At 41.1% G+C, this 25,295-nt stretch overlaps 1 protein-coding gene and 1 long non-coding RNA gene across 2 annotated transcripts; one reads left to right on the top strand and one right to left on the bottom strand.

The window, feature by feature from the left end:
• On the top strand, positions 1–23,442 carry LOC108297874 (translation initiation factor IF-2-like). Its single transcript, XM_017520556.2, has 3 exons — positions 1–733; positions 18,111–18,166; positions 23,291–23,442. Exons 1-3 carry the CDS (start codon positions 91–93, stop codon positions 23,384–23,386), a joined length of 795 nt encoding a protein of 264 aa, XP_017376045.1. The 5' UTR covers positions 1–90; the 3' UTR covers positions 23,387–23,442.
• LOC108297876 lies at positions 20,838–22,912 on the bottom strand. Its single transcript, XR_001822369.2, has 2 exons — positions 22,808–22,912; positions 20,838–21,344 (listed from the first exon to the last, which is right to left on the bottom strand). It is a non-coding gene; the product is annotated as an uncharacterized LOC108297876 (long non-coding RNA).
• Positions 23,443–25,295: the final 1,853 nt, after the last annotated feature.

Raw genomic sequence — 25,295 nt, 5'->3', positions numbered from 1 at the left:
ACCTGGGGTGTACACATGCATTCAGCTGGGATTGCTCCCGAACCTTCCTAGACTCCATCTCTGGCTCTGGGGTTACCTGTGGGTGGGGCGATGCCGGCACACAGGAAGACCTCCTCTCCAAATTCTCCCTGTAGTTGGCTGGTTTTATTCCAAGCCCTTCGCTGGGATGCGCGAGGGACCGGGCTTGGCACGGCGTCCTCTAAGCGGTCTGCCCTCTGCCGTCATCATTCGTCCGAGCCAGCGAAAGAGCGGCCGGGCAGACGCGAGGGCGGTTCGGGCGGCGCGCGGCCTGGGCGGTTCTGCCCCAGCACGCGGGCCCCGGGAGCCCCGCCTCCGCTCGCGGTGACAGCTCCGCCGGGCCGGGGCTCGTGCCAGCCAGTGCGTCCCAGCCCGGAGAGTGCGCGCAGCGCCGCCGGCTGCAGCGTCCGAAGCCGCCCAGGGCGCCGCGCCGCTCCGCTCCAGCCTGCCGCCGAGACCGGTCCCTCCCCGGTGCCGCGCGCACGGCCAGCCGCAGGTTCGGCCACGTCCAATCCGTCTGCCAGAAAAGCAGACGGCGGAGCTCTCTCTTCGCCGCCGACGCAGGGGGAAGGAGCTGGGGAGGGAAAAGCGGCTGCTGTGTGCGCTGGAGACTCGCGGGCAAGGCTTCTCATTTTCCCAGGCTGCTTCCCCTCCCGGGTGAGGAGCGCCCGGAGACCGAGGAAGGAGCCTGGAAAATGGAGCAGACGTGGGCGAGGTAGGTGGGCTGCTTCCTTCGCGCGGCACCCCGGACGTGGCGGTGGTCCTCCTCCTTCCCTCCCCAGCGCCCTCAGGGAGAGGTCGCCCCTCACCACCAGGCCCCGTGTCGGCTTCCCTTTTCTGTCGCCTCGCCCTGCCTGCTTCCCGGCCCACCTCTCTGGGTCCTTCTGCACATGTTCTGTTTTCCGGGGTTTCCCTTGCTTAACGAATCTCCCTTCCACCGAGTCCTGTGTTAAAAATACCCAGGGAGGCTGCCTGGAACTTTCTGTAGAAATGTTTCTCTGTCTTTTCGTGTGGCGAGAGGGATTCCAGTGCGTCTTCTTGAGAGGTATGTTTGATGTCAGATGCTTTGGAACGACATCAGGTTTATTTATTCTCACCCTGCCACGTTTTCCTTCTCAGCTTCATCTGTCACTACTCACACAAAGGCCAAGGACTGAGCGAGCAGAGCCCAGCAGTACTCATCTCCATAACCTCCAGCTGGAGCCCACTTGGGAGAGGAATGGAGAACGAAAGAGATCAGGGCACCCTACACTCTCAGGCCTTGTTGAGGTCAGGCAACAGTTGGCTTTTAGGTCAGATTTTGGACCTGGCCCATGAAACTGAGTTTTCTTCCAGTCCTTCCCCCCAAATACACTTTAAAATGAAGCCCCATTCAAGAAGGGGTAAGAATAAAACACCATGTATTGAGACAAAGGCTTCCTTTCTGGTTTTTAGTGGGCAGGAGGGTAGGGAGACTATTCCAGAGGTGTCTCTATAACAGATACGCTTCCGTCTGCAGGATTTAGCTTTGGAGAACTGGGGTGGGGCCAAATGAGTGCTCTGACTCCTGAGTGAAGACTGTACTAACACAGAAGGCGAATCTGGGGCTTAGGCAAAAGACTTGGGTGCTTTTAGTTGATTGTTAAGCTCAACAGCAGTCAATGGTATGGTGTGAATATTATAGAAGAAGCAAATGGAAGCTTAGGGTGTGTTGACAGAAGTATGCTGTCTAGGTTTACAAGTGATGATTCTACTTTTGGCTCCTTTCTGCTCTTCTTGAGCCTCTCTAGTTGATGGTGCTTAGTTCTGCTGATCATTGGATAAAATAAATACAATCAAGAGAAACTCAAAGCCATGCCTTGAGGGATGCCCAAAGGACCCGGGACTCCTGAGTCTGGAGAAAGGATGACTGGGAGTGGGAGGATGTAGCTTCCATCAAATTTGCGAAGAGCTGCTGGTGGTAGAGGGATTGGATCACTTTAGAATCTTTTAGGAGGACAGAACAACTGGTTGATGCAAGCCACTTGCAACGAGGCAAGTTATGGCTCAGTGTAAAGAAAATGCTTTCTAACAAGTGAGCTGCCTGGGCAGTAACGAGATTGCTGACCCTGGAGTTACTCAGGCCAGATGACCACTTGATGGTGATGCGAGTGAGTGTATCAGGGCTTTTTGTTCTCTGTTAGTGTTTTTCGTACTTGAAGAAAAAGGTATTATTTATTAAGTTTTAAAAACTTTACATGTAACAATTTCAGACATTCAGAAATGATTTGGAAAAAAATCACAAATTATATATTTACAGTCCAATTAATTTGACAAACTGAATATACTCTTGGGATGGGCATTCAGGTAGAGAAAGGGAACCTTACCAGCATCCCCAAGCCCTCCTGATGACTCCAAGGATAACCATTATCATAATTTTTAACACCATAGAGTAATTTTTTGTAGATTGAACTTTATGTAAATGAAATTATACGCCATGCACTCTTTCGTATGTGGCTTCTTTCACTCAATCTTATGCTTTTGGAGTTCTATACTGTTATATGGTATTGTTGTTCATTTATTCTTGCTTTTAAATAAGCTTCTATTATGTATAAATATATCAAATTTATTTGTCCATTCTATTCTTTTTTTTTCTTTTCTTTCTTTATATTTTTTTCTCCTAAGTAATCTTTTTTTGATGTCCATTCTATTCTTAATAGGCCTTTGAACAGTTTCCAATTTGGAGCTATTATAAACGGTGTTGCTATGAACGTTTCTGTACAGGTTTTTTGGTGAATGTATGTATACATTTCTGTTGAGTAAGTAAGTAGAAGTATGATTTCTGGGGCATAGGAAATGCATGTTCAGATTTAGTAAATACTGCCAGATTGTTTTTTTAAAGTGATTACAATAGAGATTTCTAAAGAGGGCATCCAAAGGGGGGAACGTGTGAAAAGGTGCTCCACATCACTAGTCATCAAGGAAATGCAAATTAGAACCTCAACACCATGCTGCTGTATACATATCAGAATGGCTGAAATTAAAAAGACAGAAAAGAACAAATACTGGCAAAGTGGAACATTCAGAATGTTCACATTATTTTTTGTTTACCTCTACCCACCATAAGTAATATATTTACATTGCAACCAAGTACACTTATATATGTAGCAAACAGAAGTTTCTTGTAACAATACGTAACCATTACATGTTTTGCACTCTGATATTTGCTATTCTATTCTTTTTCTTTAAAAATAAAATGTTGGTGCTGATTCACTGAATTTAGTTCTCCATCAAATGGTTCACAGTTGGAAAAATCCTATAATCACAGATCATGGCTGCCATCTCAGATCCTTCCTAATTCACAGATCAGATCAGTTCATAAACACTTATTAAAAATTTGAGGGCGGAGGCAATGGCTCACACCTGTTGTTCCAGCACTTTGGGAGGCCTAGGCAGGTGGATTACTTGAGGTCAGAAGTTCAAGACCAGCCTGGCCAAAATACTGAGACCCCATTTCTACTAAAATACAAAAGTTAGCTGGTTGTGGTGGCGTGCATCTGTAGTCCCAGCTACTCAGGAGGCTGAGGCAGGAGAATCCCTTGAACCTGAGATGTGGAGGTGGCAGTGAGCTGAGATCGCCCACTCCACTCCAGCCTGGGAGAAAGAGCAAGACTCCGTCTCAAAAAAAAAAAAAATTTTTTTGAGAGCCCCAAACAGGCCACTGTGCTAGATGCTAAGAATAAAACAATGAATGCAATGAATGAGATTGGGTCTATGCCTTTGAAGGCTTTTCATTCTCATTATTTATAATTTGAACAGACAGATGCTAAGGCAGAGATATGCATTGGCTGCTCTACATGGTGGGTAGGGGATTGAAAGAATAAAAATTAACTATAATTGACAACATTTATTAAGTTTTCATTGTGTGCTAATCTCTTTGAATACTTAATTTGCCTAACCCTTACAGCCCTATGAGGTAATTGCTGTTATACTCATTTTTAAGAAAAGGAAATTAAGCTTTAGAAAGATTAAATAATTTGCCCAGAGTGACACACACAGCTAAGAAAGCAATATAGCCTAGAACTGTTTAATTCCAAAAATCTATGCTTTTATTTTATTTTAGTAGAGTTTTGTAGGTGACTCAGTTTATGAGTTGTTTCTGAAGCTGGCTACTTGCTCAATTTACCCACAGAAGACAAGGGACTTGGTATTTTAGTTCTCAAAGTTAGATATGCTCTCCTTCTAGCTACACATCATCTGCACCTCTGTAGCTCAGTAGGAAGGTTCCCCCCACCCACTGGGGCTGTCACGTGACTGCTGCCAAAGTCATTGGCTAAACCGTTTGGACAGACCATGGTTGGCTCTGGAATGGCAAATTTTCTGTGACTACCCTGGCTTTACAAAAAGCTGATTTGGCCACCAGCTTTCAAATGTATTTCCATGAATAGGGTGAAGGTTGTCAAAAGAATAAGCTCATGGAGCTGATGAAGAACTTGATGATGGGGGGAGGTTTTCTTACCTGGCAGGTCCAGTATCAACCAGGCAAGCAGCTTCTACTGCTCTAAATTTTCAGCATCCACTCATCTGGACTAGCTACCCCCTACACCTTCTGCTTTAAAGATTATCAGTATTTCAGGATTACTGTTTGTATTCATTTCCTATTGCTGGCGTAACAAATCACTACAAACTTTTCTTTTCTTTTCTTTTCTTTTTTTTTTTTTTTTGAGACAGAGTCTTGCTTTGTCTCCCAGACTGGAGTGCAGTGGTGCCGTCTTAACTCACTGTAACCTCTGCCCCTCGGGTTCAAGGGATTGTCCCACCTCAGCCTCCCAAGTAGCTGGGATTACAGGCTCATGCCACCAGACTTAGCTAATTTTTGTATTTTTAGTAGAGATGGGGTTTCAGCATGTTGGCCAGGTTGGTCTCGAACTCCTGACATCAAGTGATTCACTCGCCTCGGCCTCCCAAAGTGCTGGGATTACAGGTGTGAGCCACTGTGCCTGGCCAAATCACCACAAACTTAGTGGCTTAAAACAATACAAACCTTATAGTTCTGGAGGTCAGAAGTTTGAAATTTGGTCTTCTACGTTGAAACCAAGGTGTCAGCAGGACTGTTCTCCTTCTAGAGGCTCTAAAGGAGAATTTGTTCCTTGTCCTTTGTGGCCTCTGGAGACTGCCCACATTCCAGGTTCATAGCCCCTTCCAGCAATGGCATCGCTGTGGCCTCTGCTTCTAACATTACATCTCCTTTGCTCATTCTGACCCTCCAGGGTCCCTATTACTAGGACTCTTATGATTACACTGGACCCAACGAGATAATCCAGGATAATCTCCTCATCTCAAAATCTTTAATCACATCTGCAAAGCCCTTTTTTGCTATGGAAAGTGGCATACACACAGGATCTAGGGATTAGGAATGTGGACATTCTTATAAGACCATTATTTTAGCCTACCACACCATTCAATGCTGAAAAAGTCATTACTAATCTTCTTCTCCATTTCAGTGGAAATGTTCTTGTTTCTAGCATATGGGAACACTGAATAAACGTCAGGTGACTCATATATGAACCTTATACAACCTCCCTGCACACATAACTCAAGAAAAGAGTGAACTAGAAATGTTTAAGTGCAATCTATAAGACTGAAGGTTAGGAAAGGGAAGCAAATTAGTCTGTTTTGTTTTGTTTTCTATTACCCTGCAATTTGGTTTAATAAACTGCAAGCATTAATTGCATTTATCTGCTGTATCTGTGAAAGTATGGAAAATGGAAGTAACATTCAAGAAAAGTAATGATCTGGTGTCAAAATTTAAGAATTCTGGCTTTGTTTCTTTTCCGAAGTACAGTTTTCAAGCAAGACAAGGTGTCCATTTATCACAGCTATATTTTACTTAACAGATCTCCATTGGTAGCTTATTTGAATTTGTCTTTCTCTGTATCAATGTTTTGCCTAGAGGAATCAGGAACATTTATTTTTCTTCGAATTCATGGTGAGTTAGTAAAGAGTCCTGCTTACAAAAGACATAGTTACAACCAGAGATGGCATTTTTTCTCATTTTATGGATATGGCCACTGAGGTTAGCGTGGGTAAGTGATTTGCTGGCATTCATACAACTAATATGTGTTGTATGAAGGCCTAGTTAATTCCAATATCTTTACTTGTTATGGTGCTGGTGCTTTGCATATAACACTTCATATTAGGAAAATGCTTGTTTTCATAATTCTATTATTGAAATGTCTTTGGTAGTTGAATTTCCTGTTTAAGATTCAGCACTGCTAGCAATTAATTATCTGAAAGTTAAGAAGGAAAAAGGAAATTCTGCCTCTGCAACTCTGGTCTACTTTTAAATGGGCCTGTACTTGGATTTTGGCCTGGGGAATTTGCCAGAATCAATGCTTTCACTCCTACTTGCTTATTTCCCACATACTAGATCAGTTTGGACCTGACTGTCCCAACCCCCATTTCTTTCAGCTATATGCTAAGACTATGTTTAAAATACCTAAAGACTGGGAAGGGGTTGTTTTTGTCTCAGAAAGGATAAGCTGACTCTCCTCACGGTGCCCTCCCCATCCTGGGAGGCTCGCCTCTCTGTGGCTGAGAGATCATATTTCCGAGGCTAGGTGGAGTATCCATCCATTCAGTGGATGTCCCAGGACACTACTCCTATTGAAATCTACCCCCATTTTATAAATAAAATTCCAAACTGGGCTCAGAACATTCCACAAGTTGTCTCTGGCAAAAATTCAAATAGCATTTAAAGTTAGAAGAAAGTCCAGAATAAAAGAGATGTCATAGTGACCCAAGGTGGCTCTGTGTGATTCTATTTTAAAACACTCAAATGCACTGAGAACTTGTTTTCCTCTGTCTCAGAGCATTTTCTGAGTTCTGTGGCCAGCAAGACAAGCATGATCTGAATTTCTTTTTTCTGAATCCTTATGGCTAAAGTGCTAAATTAGTCACAGACTATTTATAATAAATTGTATAATAATAATGTTTTATTTTCATAGCACTTTCATAGCCTGTGATTCATCTTTCCTTAATCTGTCTCATTATCTTCAGTCCTTTTCTGCTTGTTACATTCCACAGAAATGTCCTTCTTTCTTTGGCTTTTCCAAGGCCAGCAAGGGAAGAGGTAACTTGCAACCAGTGTCTTCTTATCATGGTCATGGTAGAAAGGGTGTAAAGAAGCAGTAATTCTGACACATAGAAAGCATTGACTGGCCAGGCGTGGTGGCTCACGTCTGTAATCCCAGCACTTTGGGAGGCTGAGGTGGGAGGATCACTTGAGGTCAGGAGTTCGAGACCAACCTTACCAATATGCTGAAACCCCATCTCTACTAAAAATACAAAAATTAGTGGGCATGGTGGTGGGTACCTGTAATTCCAGCTACTCTGGAGGCAGAGGCAGGAGAATTGCTTGAACCAACCTGGGAGGTGGAGGTTTCAGTGAGCCGAGATCACACCACTGCACTCCAGCCTGGGTGACAGAGGAAGACTCCATTGCAAAAAAAAAAAAAAAAAAAAAAAAACAAAAAAAAAAAAAAAAAAAAAAAAAAAAAAAAGCATTGACTGGCAAAGAAAATTGAATAATTTCTAGCATTTCATATAGTTTAAGAATGAATTTATTGTCCATTTCATAATGTGGTATATTATCATTCATAATGTAGAATAACATGCTATGGAATTACAATATTTTTTAAATCACCCTCTCCTGAAGCATGTAGACTTCCAATTTTTAACAATTATAAATAACACTTGATAAATATCTAGGTACATAAAGCATCTTCTTCCGCAGCATTATTTTTTGAATGATAGATGTTCAGAAGTAGAATAATTATGTCAACATTTCCAGTTCTTGAAAGTACATTGCAAATTACTCAAGGTTATAGTCTCCTAAGAAGGATATTTCATTCAGTCATTCAATTTAAATATCTTTTTCAAGATCTGAATTCCTGTCGTCAAGGGGGAAACTGAGGCACGCTGGCATAATGTGACATAACCTAGATAAACCAATAGCAACATTTTCAATTTTTACCCTTCTCTGGAGTATAATGCTTCACTGTTGCTGTTAATCGCTATTACTGTCCTGAAATATTTCCTGAAATGATAATAAACAGAAAATTTTGACATAAGAAAGTAAAAGGTAGATGTAAATTATATCAAAACTGTATACCTATTAGGTTGTCTATCACAAGCAAAGAGAATAAAGAGCACATAGATGCTGTGTTTGGTTAGGGGATTGTGGGCAATATCCTTTATATGCTGCTTTTAAACTAAGTCAACATAGATTTTTATTGCAGGAAGAAGTTTACATTTGTGTCTACCAAATGACAACATGTAAAGTTTGGGATGGAGTTGGTTTTAGGTTTTTCCGTGTATTACTTGGAGGTTTTCTCTCTATTACTTTCTGGTATTGCTTGGAGATTTGCAGGTTATTGGCGCCACTGGAGCAGCATTATTGCCAGCAGACCCAGGGAGCTGGTTGCAGAGTCATTGCGACTTAATTCACCCTGAGCTAAAATTATTATATGTGGGCCTTAATATACCAGTTGTTCCCACCTACACATCTAGCCTTGCCTTTGCTTGGATAACTTTGCTTACCCTTCAGAGGTTAGATTTAGAAGCATCTCCTTTTGGAATTATTTTTAGAACCTAGGTCTGGGTATTTTCTGTGGCCAGAACACGCTCTGCCAACTCTGTTGTAGCATGTAGCTAGTTGGTTAACTTGATATTTTCCATACTCTAGTTTATCGGAAAAATGAAATGTTTTCATCTGTAAATCTTCAGCATCTAACATTGTTTCTAGCACTAGAACTAGGTTATCTATTAAGAGCTTTTCAGAGAACATTCCCCAAAAGGCTGATGTGAATATCTGTTTGGTGGGTGCCTTCTTATTGTAGAATGGATACAGCAGGTTATCAAAGCTTGATGCCATTGTACATTCAGATTGTATTTATCATTGTTTAAGAAATATGCATCTTGGCCAGGTGTGGTGGCTCATGCCTGTAATCCCAGCACTTTAGGAGACTGAGGTGGGCAGATCATGAGGTCAAGATGGCCAACATGGTGAAACCCATCTCTACTAAAAATACAAAAATTAGCTGGCCATGGTGGTGAGCGACTGTAGTCCCAGTTACTCGGGAGGCTAAGACGAGAATCGCTTGAATCTGGGAGTCAGAGGTTGCAGTGAACCGAGATCACACCATTGCATGCCAACCTGGCAACACAGTGAGATGAAAGAAAAAGAAAAGAGAAGAGAAGAGAAGGGAGGGGAGGGGAGGGGAGGGGAGGGGAGGGGAGGGGAAGAGAAAAGAAAGGAAAGAAAGGAAGGAAGGAGAGAAAGAAAGGAAGGAAAGAGGAAGGAAGGAAGAGAAAGGAAGGAAGGAAGGAAGGGAGAGAGAGAGAGAGAAAGAAAGAAAAGAAAGAACGGAGGGAAGGAGGGAGGGAAGGAAGAAAGGAAGGAGGGAAGGAAAGGAGGAAGGAAGGAAGATGTATCTTGTTTTCTCACTAAGGGAAAAGAAAAAAAAATGCATTTTATTCCTGTTATGATCTAGACTTCTTAAATGCTGGACAGATGATCGTGAAAGATCTAAAAACTCTCCCTTCCAGGGACTGACATTCTAGAGGGGTCACTAGGCATGAACATATATCACTATTATTCCTTGACCTGACAGTGCCTTAATTCGAATTCATTTCAGTATTCTGTAAGCCAAGCCATCTTTCGTAGCTCATCTTTCTTCCAGATTTTCCACCCTTAGAATCTTTAATGCTGAAATTATACTTCTTGACCACAGGTCAAGCACCCCACTTCCCCATTCTTTCTGAATGTTGTTTACCTCGTCATGTATTCCAGTTCCTCAACTCTCTGCGTCTTCCAGGCCATCTGCTCTTTATTCACTTCCACACTGAACCCAGACGTCAGGGTCAGATCTTTGAATCATGTTCTCAGTGCTGCTTTAGAATCTAACTGCCTTAACAGTCTTGCAGCTTGGTAACCCTTAGTCAATTTTATTACGCTGTAGGATTCTGTAAGTGTTATTTTAATATGTTATAAAACCATACTGAGAAGAAAGATTCTAGATTCATTCTTGCTAATCTTCAGCAGATCTATAATGCTGTTAAGAAATTCTCCTCCTCCTCCCACCTGCCTCTTTCCCCTGCTCCTTCTTTTTCTTTCTCTAAAAAATATATTCCTCACAACCTTTGATTTCCATAGTGTAAATAAAAGCAAGTTGCAAAACTTATGTTCAATATTATTTCTATTTGCAGAATTCACACTGGCAAATAAACTGAAGAACAACTAAGTAAATAGATAAAAATCTTTATCAATGTTGCCTTCAGATGGTAGCATTTTTAAAATAATTTTTATTTTTCTCTGTACACTTTTCTTGTTTCCAATATTTCTATAAGAGGCATGTCATTCTTTTAAGATCGTTAAAAATAGACATTGTAAAGAAAAGAAACTGAAAGATTACGTATTTGAATATAAAAGTGGTGGAAAGGGGAAAGAAATGACCTGTCTCTTGACATTCAGTCTAGAGCTCTAGAAAGATTCAGCCGGCTGCAATATACCCCAATATCTTGTGGATAGAAGTTGTTAATGAAAACTGAGTATTGCAGGGTGCATTGCCAGGACCAAAAGTAAAATGCAAAAGGTAAGTTTCAGAGTTGGGCGGAGAGACTATATACCATTCCTAGGTGATGTGACTGAATCCAAAGCAGGTTATTTTCATGTCTCTTTTGAAAGAATGATATCTGTGAATGATATCTTAGCTGATTCAGGGGAGGTAGAGGAAAATTTATTAGATATTTGGATATGTGATGGCCTCATAAGGCAAAGTGAGGAAAAACAATTACTTAATCATTAAGAGGATTTTCTGAGCCTTCATGGATAGCATCAAGAAATTAATGTCAATTTCCTTATTTTCTTTAGGATGAAGACTTAGTGCAGGACCCAAAACGAAACAAAACAAGGATCCTAAAACTTACAGGAGTTGTTGTGGATGCATGATGATTTTGTAGCTCTCTGTAGCTACTGGAGACTTAGCACTCCAGGAAACAGCTTCTCAGAGTGAGGGTCACTGTCAGTGAACAGACTTTGAGTGAAGGCTGTAATTGCAGCCTGTGCTGGAATAAAGTGGTTGTCTCTGTATCAGTGCCAAGTCAGCCCACACTCAGGGGGCATGCAGGAGGAGGCTCACCGTGATACTCCCTCTGCTCTGGGGGCTTTGCCAATTAAGCATCCTCACTTGCAGAGGTTATAATGATAGGTCTTTAGATGAGAAAAAATGATAATCTCACTGTATTATATAATAGTCTTAACATTCTGCATCTGGGACTTTCACCCTATTTGCATTTGAATATGTGTTTTTGCAATTCTGGTGCCACATTGGGGGGAGGGTATTTGGCAACATTTGAAACATAGAAAATATATCCGGTGTCTCGCCTTAGAAAAAGAAAAAAACAAACAAACATCTGAGACACCTCAGAGCTTGTTCACGAATGCCTTTTCCACTTCAATGTGTCTGTTTCCACCACCTTTCCTGCCTTTCAGTTTATTCTGTTGGATAGGGACAATGCCAGGTGTCACCACAGGAGGGGCTGGAGAAAGGTGTAAATATTCTGAAAAAAGTGGGTTAGGGATAGAGAAGTATAAAATGATGGATGACTCACTTTTCAGGATAGGACCTGTATTAGAAGTCATACTAGCCACTTCCCTTTCGGGATTTTAATTCCTTTGTCACATGGCATCTGTTACACCCGTACTCAAATACTCAAGTGTAAGCTGTGCCCATCAGGGATAAGATGATAGTCCAAGAAACAAATTTGTGTCAGGGTTTGAAACAAAAATCCCATCTCATTAGCACAGCAAACAGCCCACTCTTCCTTTCACCCCAGCTTCTTAGGGGCCATTTCCCTGGAGTCAAGGCAGGTACAGAGGAGGTTCCCGGTAAATGTGTGGGAAATAGGGCATATTGGGAAGAGCAAAAGCTTGCTCTCAGATACAGTTTTCACGTTCAGGCTCTGACAACTGTGTGATCTTGGGCAAATTACTTCATCCTTCTAGGCTTCTTGTTTCCTCTCTGTAAAACAGGGATAACAGTGCCTACTTCAAAGGATTCTACGAGGAATGAATGAACTGATGCCTGGAAAGTATCAGGCGTTCCGTAAACTGCAGAGGCAGCATTGGTGAGGGGTGGTGATGGTTGTCTGTGATATAAATATGTTCATTTAATACAAGGTTAGTATTGAAGAAAATTCTGGTGCAATAAAACCTGCGGAGCTGTAAAGTGATGCACCAGCAGTCCAGAAATCGTTCCCTGTGGATGTCTTTGTTTTTAAGTTGACATTATTTCTGAAATCTTACCATTTATAAATCGTCAGGGCCAGAGCTTCACATATTAAAAATAGGCCACAGTTCTTCTCATTCTGACCCTTTTGTAATTGCCACAGTTGCATATGGCTGTAAATTAAAAATGGGAAAAATGAATCTTGGAACATTAGAAAGATTTCTTTCATTTGAAACAGAAACCAGCAACTCATGTTAAATGAGCTCCAAGGATATGGGAATTCGAACAGAATCTGTGTTTGGTTCAGTGCCTACTCCTGTGAGGACCCCAAGGAAGAGCGAACTTCAGCAGCCTTGCTGCCATGCCAGACGCCCCCACTGTCTGAGAGGCCACACCACGCCCCATCCTTCTATACTTCATCTTTTAGCAAGGCCATTAACTAGGAAGAACAATGTAAATTCAGTAAAAATACTTTCTTCAAACATTTTAAACATAAGAATTAGCCTTTTGGCAAAAACAGTAAAGAGAAAATAAAAGGGGAGGATACTTCCTACATTTTCCACTGCCCTAAACCTCCGGCAGTGGAAGGTTTTCACTTCTCCGGGTTCTTTTCTAGTTTGTTTCTGTGGGTATTTTCACAGTAGTGCAAATCTTAGTCCCTTCTTGCTGACGTTATTTTAAATCATTCTGGGGCTTCTAAGCTATAGCATTTGAGGAGGGAGGTGCAAATGAAGAAGCAGTTTCCCCCTGGGCTTCCCTTCAGACTCCCACCTGAGGTGAGCGCTTGGGGAGGAAGGCTTGAGCAGGGGAAAGGTAAAAAGGAAGTTGGAAGATGTCCTGGGAAACAGTTTAGGGCTCCTCAGGCTGGGGGTGGGAAGATGCGGGGAGCGGTTGGGAAGGGGAAAACAAAATGAAAGCCCCCTGGGCACACTGTTCATTTTCCTATCATTGGGTCTTTGTTGTGTTTCCTTGTGTATTTATACCCATCCTTCAGGACCTAGATTCAGTGTTCTCTGTTTTCTGTAAATTTCCTAGAACCCCTCTCCTGGCCACCCTGCCCCAGCCCACTCCCCATCAGGACAAAATTAATTGCTATCTCATTTATGTTCTGAAATCTCTGTCAAATCTAATTTTTCTAATAAATATCTCTTTGAACCATGTGCCTGCTTCCCTCAATAGATTCTGAGGACTTTGAGCACAGGGTGTATACAGTTTTTTACCTTTGGATGTCTAGCACCTGGCATATAAGCAACTGCTCAATAAATGTTTATATGATGGAATTATAAACCCTAAAAATAGCAATAAAGGCCCAGGTTTTCGCTCTAGGTATTACTATAGCAGATTGTTTTTTCTCCTTCTGAGTTTTTGTTCATAATAAGAAAACCATATAAAATGAAATTTGAAAGATAGAAAATGCGTCTGAGAGAAGGCCCTGGTCTCCAGGCTTAGACATGTTAAGCTAGGGTGGTGGTTAGTGATGAAGTAGAAGGGCCAGACTGTGTGGGTCGCAGAAGAAATTGAGTGTATGTGAATAGCCCGAAGAGAGGGCCGGAAAATCACCATTCCTTTGGGAGTTTAGACACTGATATGGGAAGAAATAACCTTAAATTAATTATTTTGGTAGATCAGACTGGAGAGATGAAAGTAATGGAGACCAGGCAGGCATTAGTACCTTAGGGACAGTTTTAGTGGTGATTTTGGTCCTGGAATACAAATATTTCACACTGTTCAAAGACTCATAGAACCTGCTTGTCATGATGATTACCATCTTGTCATTGGTTTTGAATGAGATGATTCAGTCACATGATCTGTTGCTCCTCTTAGTCCACAAATTAGACAGGCTAAAGTGTAAGAAAATAATACCAGAGATAACAGTTCGTGGAGGAAGGTCTATACCTGCCTTATAGAAAATATCTCTCTGCAGACTGCAAAGGAATAAGAAACCCAAGTGTCTACCCATCCCCACAATGTTATGAGAAACTAGACTAGTAGGACCAATGCAATGCTTGCATCTTGAAGGAAGCTCTATCAGTGGCTAGTTTTAAGTAAAGCAAAACTGAGTGTTTTAGATAACCCTGGCCGTACATGAAACTACCAGTCTTAGAAAATTACTGGAAGAAATCATCACAGCACAGTTTGAGAGTGTCAGAATATCAGGGAGTTGTAGACGGCCTTCAGAGAAGCAATTATTTCCTGATCATTCTCAACTTAATCACACTAGAAAACCATAGAAAAAGCAAGTAATATGGGATATTGAATGTTGATGTATTATTTGACTTTAACATCTTAATAGCTACTTGCAGCAAATCAAGAAAATATGAGTGATATACCATGAAGAAATCAAGCAGATGAAACAGCTTGTGAGTAGGTTATACTTGGAAAATGCTTCATACTTCCAAAAGCAAAATAATGTCTTGGTGAGAATATTAATATATGTGATTTTAGTGGAATTGGTATTGGCACTAGCAGATTGATGAGGTGGGGAGAAAGACAAGGTAAGACATTGAGGAAAAGTATAGTTCGTTTATACAGAAAAAGCAAAATTTTAGGTAAAAGCATCGTGGGAGAAAGATTATACGTGGAAATGTAGGAGAGCTAAAAGTGGCCTGGGGAACCACATATTAGCTGAGCATGAGTCATTCATGGATTGATATTTAAAAAAACTAGAGACACGTGAATTTGAGAAACTAGGACAAGGATATAAATATTTTTTCTGAACTTGGGTAATATGGAAGAATGTACCAACATATATTACCACTTTGTGTGTGTGTGTGTGTGTGTGTGTGTGTGTGTGTGTGTCCATCCTTGGTGTCTACCATACCCCAATTCTCCTTGCACTTTGGTTTATCAAATGTCACAAATTGCAACCCCCCAGGCTTATACTCTGTGTTTCTCCACTCTGAGCCCCTTCCCTTGGGGAGCATCGGTTTCCTTTCCAACCTGTGGAGCAGCTGAGTGAGCCCCTCTCTCTGGCAATCAGAGAGGGAACTCGAGCTGTTAATAGAGCTAAAGTGATTTCTGAAAAATCTCCTGAGAGACTGCGGGAATGCCTATTAACTCCGTACCTATCTAAAGTGACCTCTCTATCCTTCCAGTTATTGATTCATATAGGGCAGGCAGAGTGCTCAGAGTGGATGTGGGCAAAACGGGAAGGGTGAGATGTCTGGTAGGACTGATATGTATTGCCATGTTGTAGCTTGCTCTTGACCTATAATGTGCAATCTGCAGAGCAGAGAAGATTGAGTGAGATCATGTCTGGAAGGTACCCTGGATCCTTGGACAGCATTAAAATGGGTTTTATGTTTAAGCATCTATTAGAGTAGAATTTCATAATTACTGCAGGGGCCTTAGAAATGCATGCCCTTCTTTTATAAATATTAGAGAAAACTAATGCCCAGAGAGGTGAAAGTGACATATAAGGCAGTTAGTAGCTTGTCACCACAAATTAATTGTGTGTCGAAGCCAATGGGTTCCTCAAGACTGTGTCTTAATAAAGCAGAAATGAAATTCCATCTGCACTTGATCTGTACTGGGGTAACAGCATCAGAAGCCTGCAACACGCCAGCCAAGTATTGTAATTAAGTGAATGAGGGAGGACAAGGACAAGGAGTGGCAGGGGCTGTGGCAAACTGGAAAACACATCCCTGTCCTGTGTAAAGGGACAAGTTATCCCCCTGTGTGGGAAGGCAGGCCCAGTGTTGGTAGACCCACTCATTTCCCAAGAGCAGTTAGAAATGGGTCAACCTTCTGTGGACTAAATAAAACATGTCGGATGGGCTGAATTTGGCCTGAGGGTTGACCTTGCTCCTGACAGCAGATGCAGCCACCTTCGTCTGTGGACTAGGCAAAAATGCTCAGTGAATAGCCCCCGCTAAGTATAAATTTTTCCCCACGAAAATTTTAAGACATTTTTCTGGTTGATAGTTTTGACATCCTTCTCTTTGTTTACCTCAACAGAGGGGAGTCCATAGGTAGTTCGTTCTTCTTTGGCATTGTATACTGTCAGGGAAGCTTTTAAGGAGAAGGAGAAGGGAAAGAGGCAGGGGGCCTGGAAGAATCACAAGCTGGTGATCTACTTTTGGATACCAAATAATTGTCAGGTGGTATGTGTAGCCCAATGTGCCCTGTCTGGTATGTTCATGTCCATCTGGGAATTCACAAAGTAAAGATTTCTGCCAAGATCCAGCCCTGAGGCAGGGAAGAAAAAACACCAATTTCCAAGCAAAGGCTAGATCCTTCTCTGCCTCCCTGTGAGTATCTTCTGGCTTTTAACAGGAGAAGTCCTCTAAATCTCTGTTTACAGAATTCTTGGGAGCACCCAAGAGTTTAAAGAATAAGCTACCTATTGAAAGCACCTTTCTGTAGGGTTATTGCAATCATCTGTTTCTGACTTCTCTATCACCCAGTCAGTTGCCAAGACGGTAGCCAGCCCCCCTTTAAAACACTAGTCGCTGAGTCTGTCTTTCTTTTTTATTCACAAGACCCTGGTGGCTAAATGCCTCTTGATGTCCTGAAAGGCTTCCAACAGTCTGCACCCCGCCAGTCCTCCTATTAGTTCCCTGACCTGACGTCCTGCTACTCACCACGTTCTTGCTGCACCCAGTCACTAAGTAGTATGCTCCCTCTTATGGGCCTCGGCATTTTATGTTCTCTGCTTAGAAGACTCTTTCCCTAAAGACTCCCGTGCCTATTCTTATGGCTTCTTAGAGCGACCTTGTCTACTGAAAATTGCAATCCCCTCTACCTCCTCCTACCCCCAGCTCTCTCTATCCATGTTCCCCCTTTTACTTATTTTATAGCATTTATTCCCAACTGCTACTACACAATATATTTATTTGTCTCCCTGTAGTGTAAAAGTTCCGTGAGTGCAGGGATTTTTGTCTGTTTTGCTCACTGCTACATTTGCGGAACTTAAAACAGGGCCTAAAAACCCAGCCTTTGCTTGACAAGTATCTGTTGACTATATTTTAAGATATTTATTGTCCCCGCTCTGCTAGGGATGGTGGTATTTGCTATGCTGAACAGATACACCTCTTGCTACTGGATCATGGTGTTATTAACATTTCCACTCATAAACTTGATCTGTTCTTCAAGGTTTCTCTGTCAACTCTACTTTCTAAACAGATCTTGAATTCTTAAAATTTCCCTTGTTAATCGATCACAACTTCCTATTTGGGATATAGACTCTCACCATCCATTTTTGTTCCTCCACAGTCTCACTGTGTAGAGCCAGAATGCAGCTAGCTGGAATGACCGATCTAAAATTTAAATGTGATCATTATCATTCTTTTCTTATTTAAAATCTTTCATTGATTCCCCACAGCTCTTCACATTAAACTCGGTGGCCTTACCCCATACCACAAGGCCCTGAGTGGCCTGGTTACAACATGGGCTTTCTTTCTTCCTCCAACAGACCAGAGTCCGCTCTGACTCAGGGCCTTTGCTGTTCTCTTGTGATGGAATACTCATCCACTCCCATTCTACACCTGGTTGACATCCTCTCCATCTATGTTTAAATGTTCCTTTCCCTGAGTTTCTCTGGGTTTCTATGCTAGTTAAGTTCCCTCTGCAGTTTCCTTCATACCATTTACTGCAATAGTAGTCAATGCTTGTGAAATTATTTTAATGGCTGGCTCTCATGTAGTTATTGAAAATAGGAACTCTTCTGTGGCGTTTGCCTTTGTATCCCCAGCACTTGACACTGTCCCTGATACATAATAGAAGCTTAGTAAATACTTGCAGAGATAAATAGAAATGGCAAATAGGTAGGTGTCTCCTCCTCGATCCCTGGGATTGGGGGCCTTGTGGGGTACTCATTAATTAATGATGTGTTTCTTTCCACAGAGATTATTTTGCAGAAGATGATGGGGAGATGGTACCCAGAACAAGTCACACAGCAGGTAAGGATGCTGTAGGTCTTGCCCTGTCAAATTCTTTGTTTCTTTTCTTTATTCATTTGTTTTTCTTTTGAGACAGGGTCTCACTCTCTCGCTATGGATGCAGTGCAATGGTGTGATCATAACTCACTACAACTTCAAACTCCTGGGCTCAAGCTATTTTTTCACCTAAGCCTCCTGAGTAGCTGGGACTAGAGACATATGCCTAATGTTTAATGCTTTTTCAGAAATGGGGGTCTTGCTCTGTTGCCCAGGCTGGTTTTGAATGTCTGACTTCAAGAGATCCACCCACTTCAGCTTTCCAAAATGTGTGGGAGAAATTGGCACCTGGCCAATTCTTGGTTTTCTGATGATCATAATTCTCTTGAATTATGGCCTCTTTAAGTTCATCATGGCAATATCGTCAAACTTTTGTGAATTTCCAAATTTACACATACTACTGTAGCAATTTCACACTGAGAATTATAAGCTAGATGTAATTCTATGTACTGAGAGGCAGCACAGTACAGCAAATCATAACAGATGCTTATGTGAACTCTTCATACTTTTAATGATTCTGTAATTGCAAGGCTAAGCTCACTTATACAATGATTAAAATAAATTATGTTACTAAAATGAAATACCTACCTTAATACACCATTAAAATAGGTATAATAGGCTAGGCTCAGTGGCTCATGTCTGTAATCCTAGCATTTTGGGGGGCTGAGGTGGGAGGATCACCTGAGGTCAGGAGTTTGAGACGAGCCTGGCCGACATGGTGAAACCCCATCTCTACCAAAAATAGAAAAATTAGCTGGGCATGGTGGCCCCCACCTATAATCTCAGCTACACGGGAGGCTGAGGCAGGAGAATCACTTAAACCCAGGAGGCAGAGGTTGCAGTGAGCCGAGATCTTGCCACTGCACTCCAGCCTGGGTGAAAGAGTGAGATTCAGTCTCAAAAAACTTAAAAAGAAATAAAATAATAAGTAAATAAAATGAGTATAATAATAATGTTAATCTCATAGGTGAGATTGAGAAAAAGTCTTAGCACAGACGCTGTCAGGGAATAAACACTCAGTATCTTACTCATTTTTACTATTAATGTATCCATAATAACAGCACAATTATTACTGCATTTACATTAGCCAGAGATCTACGTGAGTTGCAAAACCAAAGGGAAGATAACATTATTTTGGGGTCTATTTTTCACAAAGAGGGTTTTACTTCCTTGCTAAGTTATTTGCTTTTTTCATAGCAGCCTTGAAGCAAAGATTGTTTATGTGCACAATTTGGAAAAAAGTTTTTAATTTGAGTAAGTTAAGGATTTCAGAATCACTTAAAATTAGTATTTGAAATTGTGTGTTAAATCCGCTAATTCCAAGGGTTACGATGCTCAACATTTTAAATGTCAATCTTCTGCATTTTGAGGCAAAAATTGAAGGACTGAAGCGAAAATGTGAGGGGAATGTGTAAAATGCTTACTACATATAAGACATGTGGCGAGGTGCTTTTATGTGTTATTTTATTTAATCCATGTAACAGGTCGGTAAAGCAGATATTATTATCTCTGTTTTTGCAGAGATAATAAATCAGCAAAATTAAGAGATTTGCCTAAATTCCCACAATTAGCAAGTGGTCAAGATTCAAATCCAAGCTTCAAAGGCACTACTCTCATACCCACCAATCTAACTGTAATGTATTATTATTCTGTTTTATCTAATTATCTTCCCCTCAGTAGCATATTTAATTTCACCTATTGTGGAAGAAATAATTTTTTCTAATCTTTATTTATTTATTTATATTTTTTGAGACAGACTCCTGCTCTGTTGCCCAGGCTGGAGTGCAGTGGTGCCATCTCGACTCACTGCAACCTCCATCTTTCAAGTTCAAGCAATTCTCCTGCCTCAGCCTCCTGAATAGCTGGGGTTACATGTGCCTGCCACCACACCTGGCTAATTTTTGTGTTATTGGTAGAGATGGGGTTTTGCCATGTTGGCCAGGCTGGTCTTGAACTCCTGACCTCAAGTGATCCGCCCACCTTGGCCTCCCAACGTACTGGGATTACAAGTGTGAACCACTGCACCCAGCCTCTAATTACTTTTAATTTAAAATTTCGCATTTACTTAGAAATATTCAGAATATCACCAAAACAGGTGCAACATCATCATAATTATTTTATTACTATTATTTGCTATCATAAAGTAGTGTACAACTACAGAAAATTATGTTGGGTAAGCTGCATGAAAAACAATTGAAGAGGGAAAAAATGGTATCTCCATATATATGTAATCAATTGTGGTATGCACCAATAAAACCTGCTTTAAATTTCTGTTCCAGTTTAAACCCCCAAACAGTACCAGGCAAGGTTAGTGGCTACTGAAACCACCGTTAAGGAGAGGGTTATCTGACGGCACATTGGATACTACGTTTATTTTGCAAAAAATAAAAAGACATTATACAGTGTTCAGTTTAAAAACAAATCATACAATCTTACATTTCAGTTTTTTTTTTCTTTGAAATCAGTGGTGCAATGGGAAGTTAAATGCTTTTAGGCAAAAAACAAACAAGAACAAACAAACAAAAAGCCTCTTTTAAAACCACCCTATTGACTCTCATCATTTTCTTCTTCACCTTTTTCATCTTTCTATTCACCAGTGTCTTTCCAATCCCTTTTTTCTTTCTTCTTTTTTTCGTTTTCCAGTTTTTCTAACTTCCCTTTTCCCTGCATCAGACTTTCTTTTATTCCAGAATACAGAAATAGCCTTTGTATCTGTAATCTTAAAAGCCTTTCTTTCCTCAAGGCTGTATATTATCTGCAGCAGTAATTCTTCATTTCCTTCATTTCTCTCTGTTTCCTTACAACATCACCAATGAATTAGCCAAGATGTTCTCTTTGTTCTTTTGGGGCAATTTTCAGAAGAAAACAAACAAACAAAAAAAAATGGAGATCCCTTTGGTACATTAGAATCCTGGAAATTTTTTTCCTCTCTCTCTCTCTCTCTCTCTCTCTCTCGTTTCCTTGCAGAGAGAATATAAATTTTTGTTTCTTTCTTATAATGGGTCTGTTCACTTTCACCCTGTCTTCAAATTTTTTCTTTCTCTTTAGCAGAAATGAATTTCCATCTTTTCCGAACATTAAAAAAAAAAAAAGAATTCTAAGAAGTTGACTAAGCATCTGGGTGCTTTTTCTTGTGCTTTTTCTGGCAAGTTGGCAGAACAAAGGAAAGAAGGCACGGAAGGAGGGATGGGGGAAGGAAGGAAGGATGGGCAGAAGGAAGGAAGGACGGAAGGAAGGATGGATGGAAGGAGAGGAGGGGAGAAAGAGAAAGAAAAAAGAAAGAAAAAGAGAGAAAGGAAGAAAAAGAGAAAGAGAAAGAAAGAAAAAGAAAGAAAGAAAAGAGAAAGAAAGAAAGAGAGAAAGGAAGAAAAGCATGCGTTGGCATTTTGCCTCTTGCTGCCTTGGATCTCCTTTGTTCAAGTGTCTAGATAACAGCAAGGAAATTACCTGGTGCTTGTTTTGCTCTTACTTGCCCTGACATTGTCTATAGAGCTTAATGCTTTGCCATGACTGTCATTCTTTCTCATTTAAAAAATAGTTCCACAATAAATGTTCATTATTTCCTTCTGTCAGCCAAAAAGTGTGCAGCTTTCTATGTTGTCCACGTGGGTCTGTAACTCAGGTAGGCAACGACTCCAACCCTGCCCCAACACGAGGTCCTCTATGTCCTTTGTTTGACAGAGGCTCTGATTTCTCATTCTTTTACAATGTTACTTCTCAAAAGCATAGGGTTTTTTGCAGTTTAGACTTCACTAGGTTCTCCCAAAGCAATGCTTCCATTGGTTAATTGAATGATTGAGTCTCTGCCTCTTTGCCTGTTTTCCCCACTCTCAGACCTATTGCAATCCCTTTAGTTGTTAAAATAGCATAGTAGTAGCTACTGCTAAGGAAGATAGGTGGAGAAAATATGGGATTGCTTCTGCCACTTTTTAGCAATGTGATCTTGGACAAGCAAACTTTCTGAACCTTTACTTATTCATCAGCAAAATGGCTTTAATAATCACTTATGTCTATTTCACTGGTTGCAGCAATTTCATAAATGAAATAATTCATGTGAAACTATTCTGTAACATGTAATGTGCTTTAAATATGTCGGTTATTACAACTGTTACCATTACTAAATAGTAACCTGAAAAAGTCTCTGTAGAGATACTTGTAGAAATACTTTGCTAGTAGCTTGGTTTTTTCCTTTAGACTCTTTTGGTTACCTATTGTTATGTGACAAACCATCCCAAAACTTAGTGACTTAAAACCAGAATCAGCAAACTACAGCCCATGGACCAACAGCCGATTTCTGTAACTGAAGATTTATAGCCACACAGTCACACTCATTCATTGACAGATCGTCTGTGTCTGCTCTGTGCTGCAGGGTGGAGTTCAGTACCTGTGACAGACATGCTGTGACCCACAAGCCTAAAACACTGTCTGGTCCTTTAAGAAAAAGTTTGCCCACACCTGGCTTAAAACTACAATGATGTATTATTTCTCACATTCTGTTTTGGGAAACTGGGCATTTTTGCTGCTGGTCTCACTTGGGATCACTCAACTGGTTGCGATCTTCTGATGGCTTGACTGGGGCTGAAGGTCTCATACAGCCTTGCTCACATGTCTGTCAGGTGACTGTCGGCTGGGCAACTTCTCTTCCCTGAACAGCTTTTCATTTTCCAATGGGGTAGACCAACTTCTTCCAAGCATGATTGTCTTAGGATGCTAATAAGACAAGAACAGAAATGCAAGGCCTCTCAAAGTTAGTCTCTGGAAGTCAGACAGGGGCACTTTTTATTATATTCTGCCAGTCAAGGCTAGCCAGTTTGCGGACTCAGATTCAAGAGTTGGGGAAACAGGCTTCACTTCTTGATGGCAGGAGTATCACACTGCAAAGCTGTATGGACGCAAACTAGTTTGATTCACTGGGGATGGCTATTAATATGATTTGCCACAGGCTACTTTATGTGAACTGCTTCTATGTGGCCTAGATTGAGTTTGTATTTTGTGGAAACTGAATTCTGCGGGAATGTGCGAGTCACAATGATCCCAGTGCCATTATTAGATAAATCTTTTGTTGTTGTTGTTCTGTTTTACCAACAGCTTTCCTTCGTGGCAGTGAAGATCGAGGCCCTCCAGTGCAGTCACAGATTTGGAGAAGTGGGGAAAAGGTCCCCTTTGTGCAGACGCATTCCTTGAGAGCATTTGAGAAACCCCCTCAGGTACAGACCCAGGCTCTTCGAGACTTTGAGAAGGTAAGTCATGTGAGTGAGTGGATAATCGTTATCCCAATTAGAAGCAGTACTATGGAATAGTGATGTCTTATAAAAATATGACCCATGGATTAGTCTGGATTATGGGTTATTGTCATTGTGCTGTCTCTTTCAAGAGCATATGTCCCAGTAAGCATATGCTCTGTTATCTGCGTGCTGGGGGGTGTGGTTTATGGACACTTGCCTGTATAGCAGTCCCCCCTTATCTGTAGGGGGTACATTCTAAGACTCTCATTGGATGCCTCAAACTGCATAGTATTGAACCCTATATACGCTGTGTTTTTTTTCTATACGTATATACTTATGATAAAGTTTAATGTATAAATTTAGTGTTAATGACATTAACAATAGTTAATAATAGCACAGAACAATTATAAAAATATACCAGCATTACTACTCTCACATGTTTACATTATTAAGTAAAACAGGCGTTACTTGAACACAAGCGCTATAATACTGCAATTGTCTGATAACCCAGACAGCTACCGAGTGACTAAAGTGTGTGTGATATATACAGCCTGGATGGTCAGGACAAAGGGATGATTGAAGGGTGAGATGGAGCGGACGGCACGAGATTTCATCATGCTCCTCAGAACCACGTGCAATTTTACGTTTAGGAGTTCATTTCTGGAATTTTCTATTTAATATTTTCAGACTGTGGTTGACTGTGGGTCACTGACACCATGGAGAGCAAAACTGTGGATAAGGGGGCACTAACTGTACCAGTAAATTCTGCCTCATTACCCATAACATTGGTTTGCTTCTCAGAGAAACTCAGGAAGTTTAAACGGCAACCTGAGAATCTGTAGACACAACGTAGTGAGCCCAGGAGTCCCAGTCCAGCAGCTGATATTATGTTCTCTGTTGCTAGCGTGGACCTTTCTAGGTGCCTAGGAATTGCCTGCAGTACGCGGTGGCAGAGTAACAACCATTTGTTTCTCAACAAGAATCTGATAATGTTGCTTGAACCTCCTGAACCAGTGCTACGTGCTCTGCTTCTTCATATGTTTGTCCTTAGATTTGACCAAAACCAGTAAGTGATAATGTAATACAGATCCCCAGCTCCCTATGAGCTGGGTTGATCCCAGGAGGTCTGTACAAAAGAACATGTCTACTGGGATTTAAATAGCCCAGAAACAGGCACCAGGAATTTCTTATACTCCTGTGCTCTAAAATAAATAAATAAATAAATAAATAATAATAATGGCTCTTTGGTGCCCCCTCAGGGATACCCAGGGAGCGGGTCCCACATACGTAATGTGTAAATAGTCTCTAAGATACTGAGGTTTCTCTCATTCTGGAATTGGTAGCTTTTGACAGAAAAAAAAAGTAAAATTCTAATTTCAAAAAATGTTGTCTTGACACGGGTTTATCCCATCTTTCCTCAATTTGTAAACAGAAATATTTCACTAAGACTTTCTGTGCATCCTACTAGATATTCCTGTGAGCAAAGAACATGCACCACCTAACACGTGCCTAAGAATTAGCCTATTCTTCATCTTTTTTGCTAAGAATTCTCATGGATACTGTGTGTATGTTTTTTTAAAAGAAACATAGAGTTTGCATGATAATTAAGAGGCTTTGAAGACTAAACCTCTGAACAGCTCTGTTGTGCTGGTGGGGGTGGCAGGGATGGTAACACCCCAATCCCCTCCTTTTTTTTTCACTTTTGGATCTGCTGCGATGGAGAAAAAGTGAGCAGAGCTGCAGAGCTCTTCAAAACTATGTGGAGTGGTCTCTTGAGAACAGCCAGCCTACATGTTCATTTTGGGTGAGAGGTGACTGGAAATACAGAAATGAGGTTGTCACCTCCATTGAAGAAATGGATGGCTGCA

This window comes from Cebus imitator, unplaced genomic scaffold, assembly GCF_001604975.1.
Source record: "Cebus imitator isolate Cc_AM_T3 unplaced genomic scaffold, Cebus_imitator-1.0 Scaffold852, whole genome shotgun sequence".
Lineage (NCBI taxonomy): Eukaryota > Metazoa > Chordata > Mammalia > Primates > Cebidae > Cebus > Cebus imitator.
The sequence above is the reverse complement of the archived record's forward strand: the minus strand, read 5'-3'. Positions and strand labels throughout refer to the sequence as shown.

Excerpts from the sequence above, each read along its gene's own strand:
- LOC108297874 (XM_017520556.2), top strand. The coding sequence starts at position 91 with ATGCCGGCACACAGGAAGACCTCCTCTCCAAATTCTCCCTGTAGTTGG. Across the intron at positions 734-18,110 it reads ATGGAGCAGACGTGGGCGAG|AGATTATTTTGCAGAAGATG; the intron begins GTAGGTGGGCTG and ends TTCTTTCCACAG. Across the intron at positions 18,167-23,290 it reads CAGAACAAGTCACACAGCAG|CTTTCCTTCGTGGCAGTGAA; the intron begins GTAAGGATGCTG and ends TTTTACCAACAG.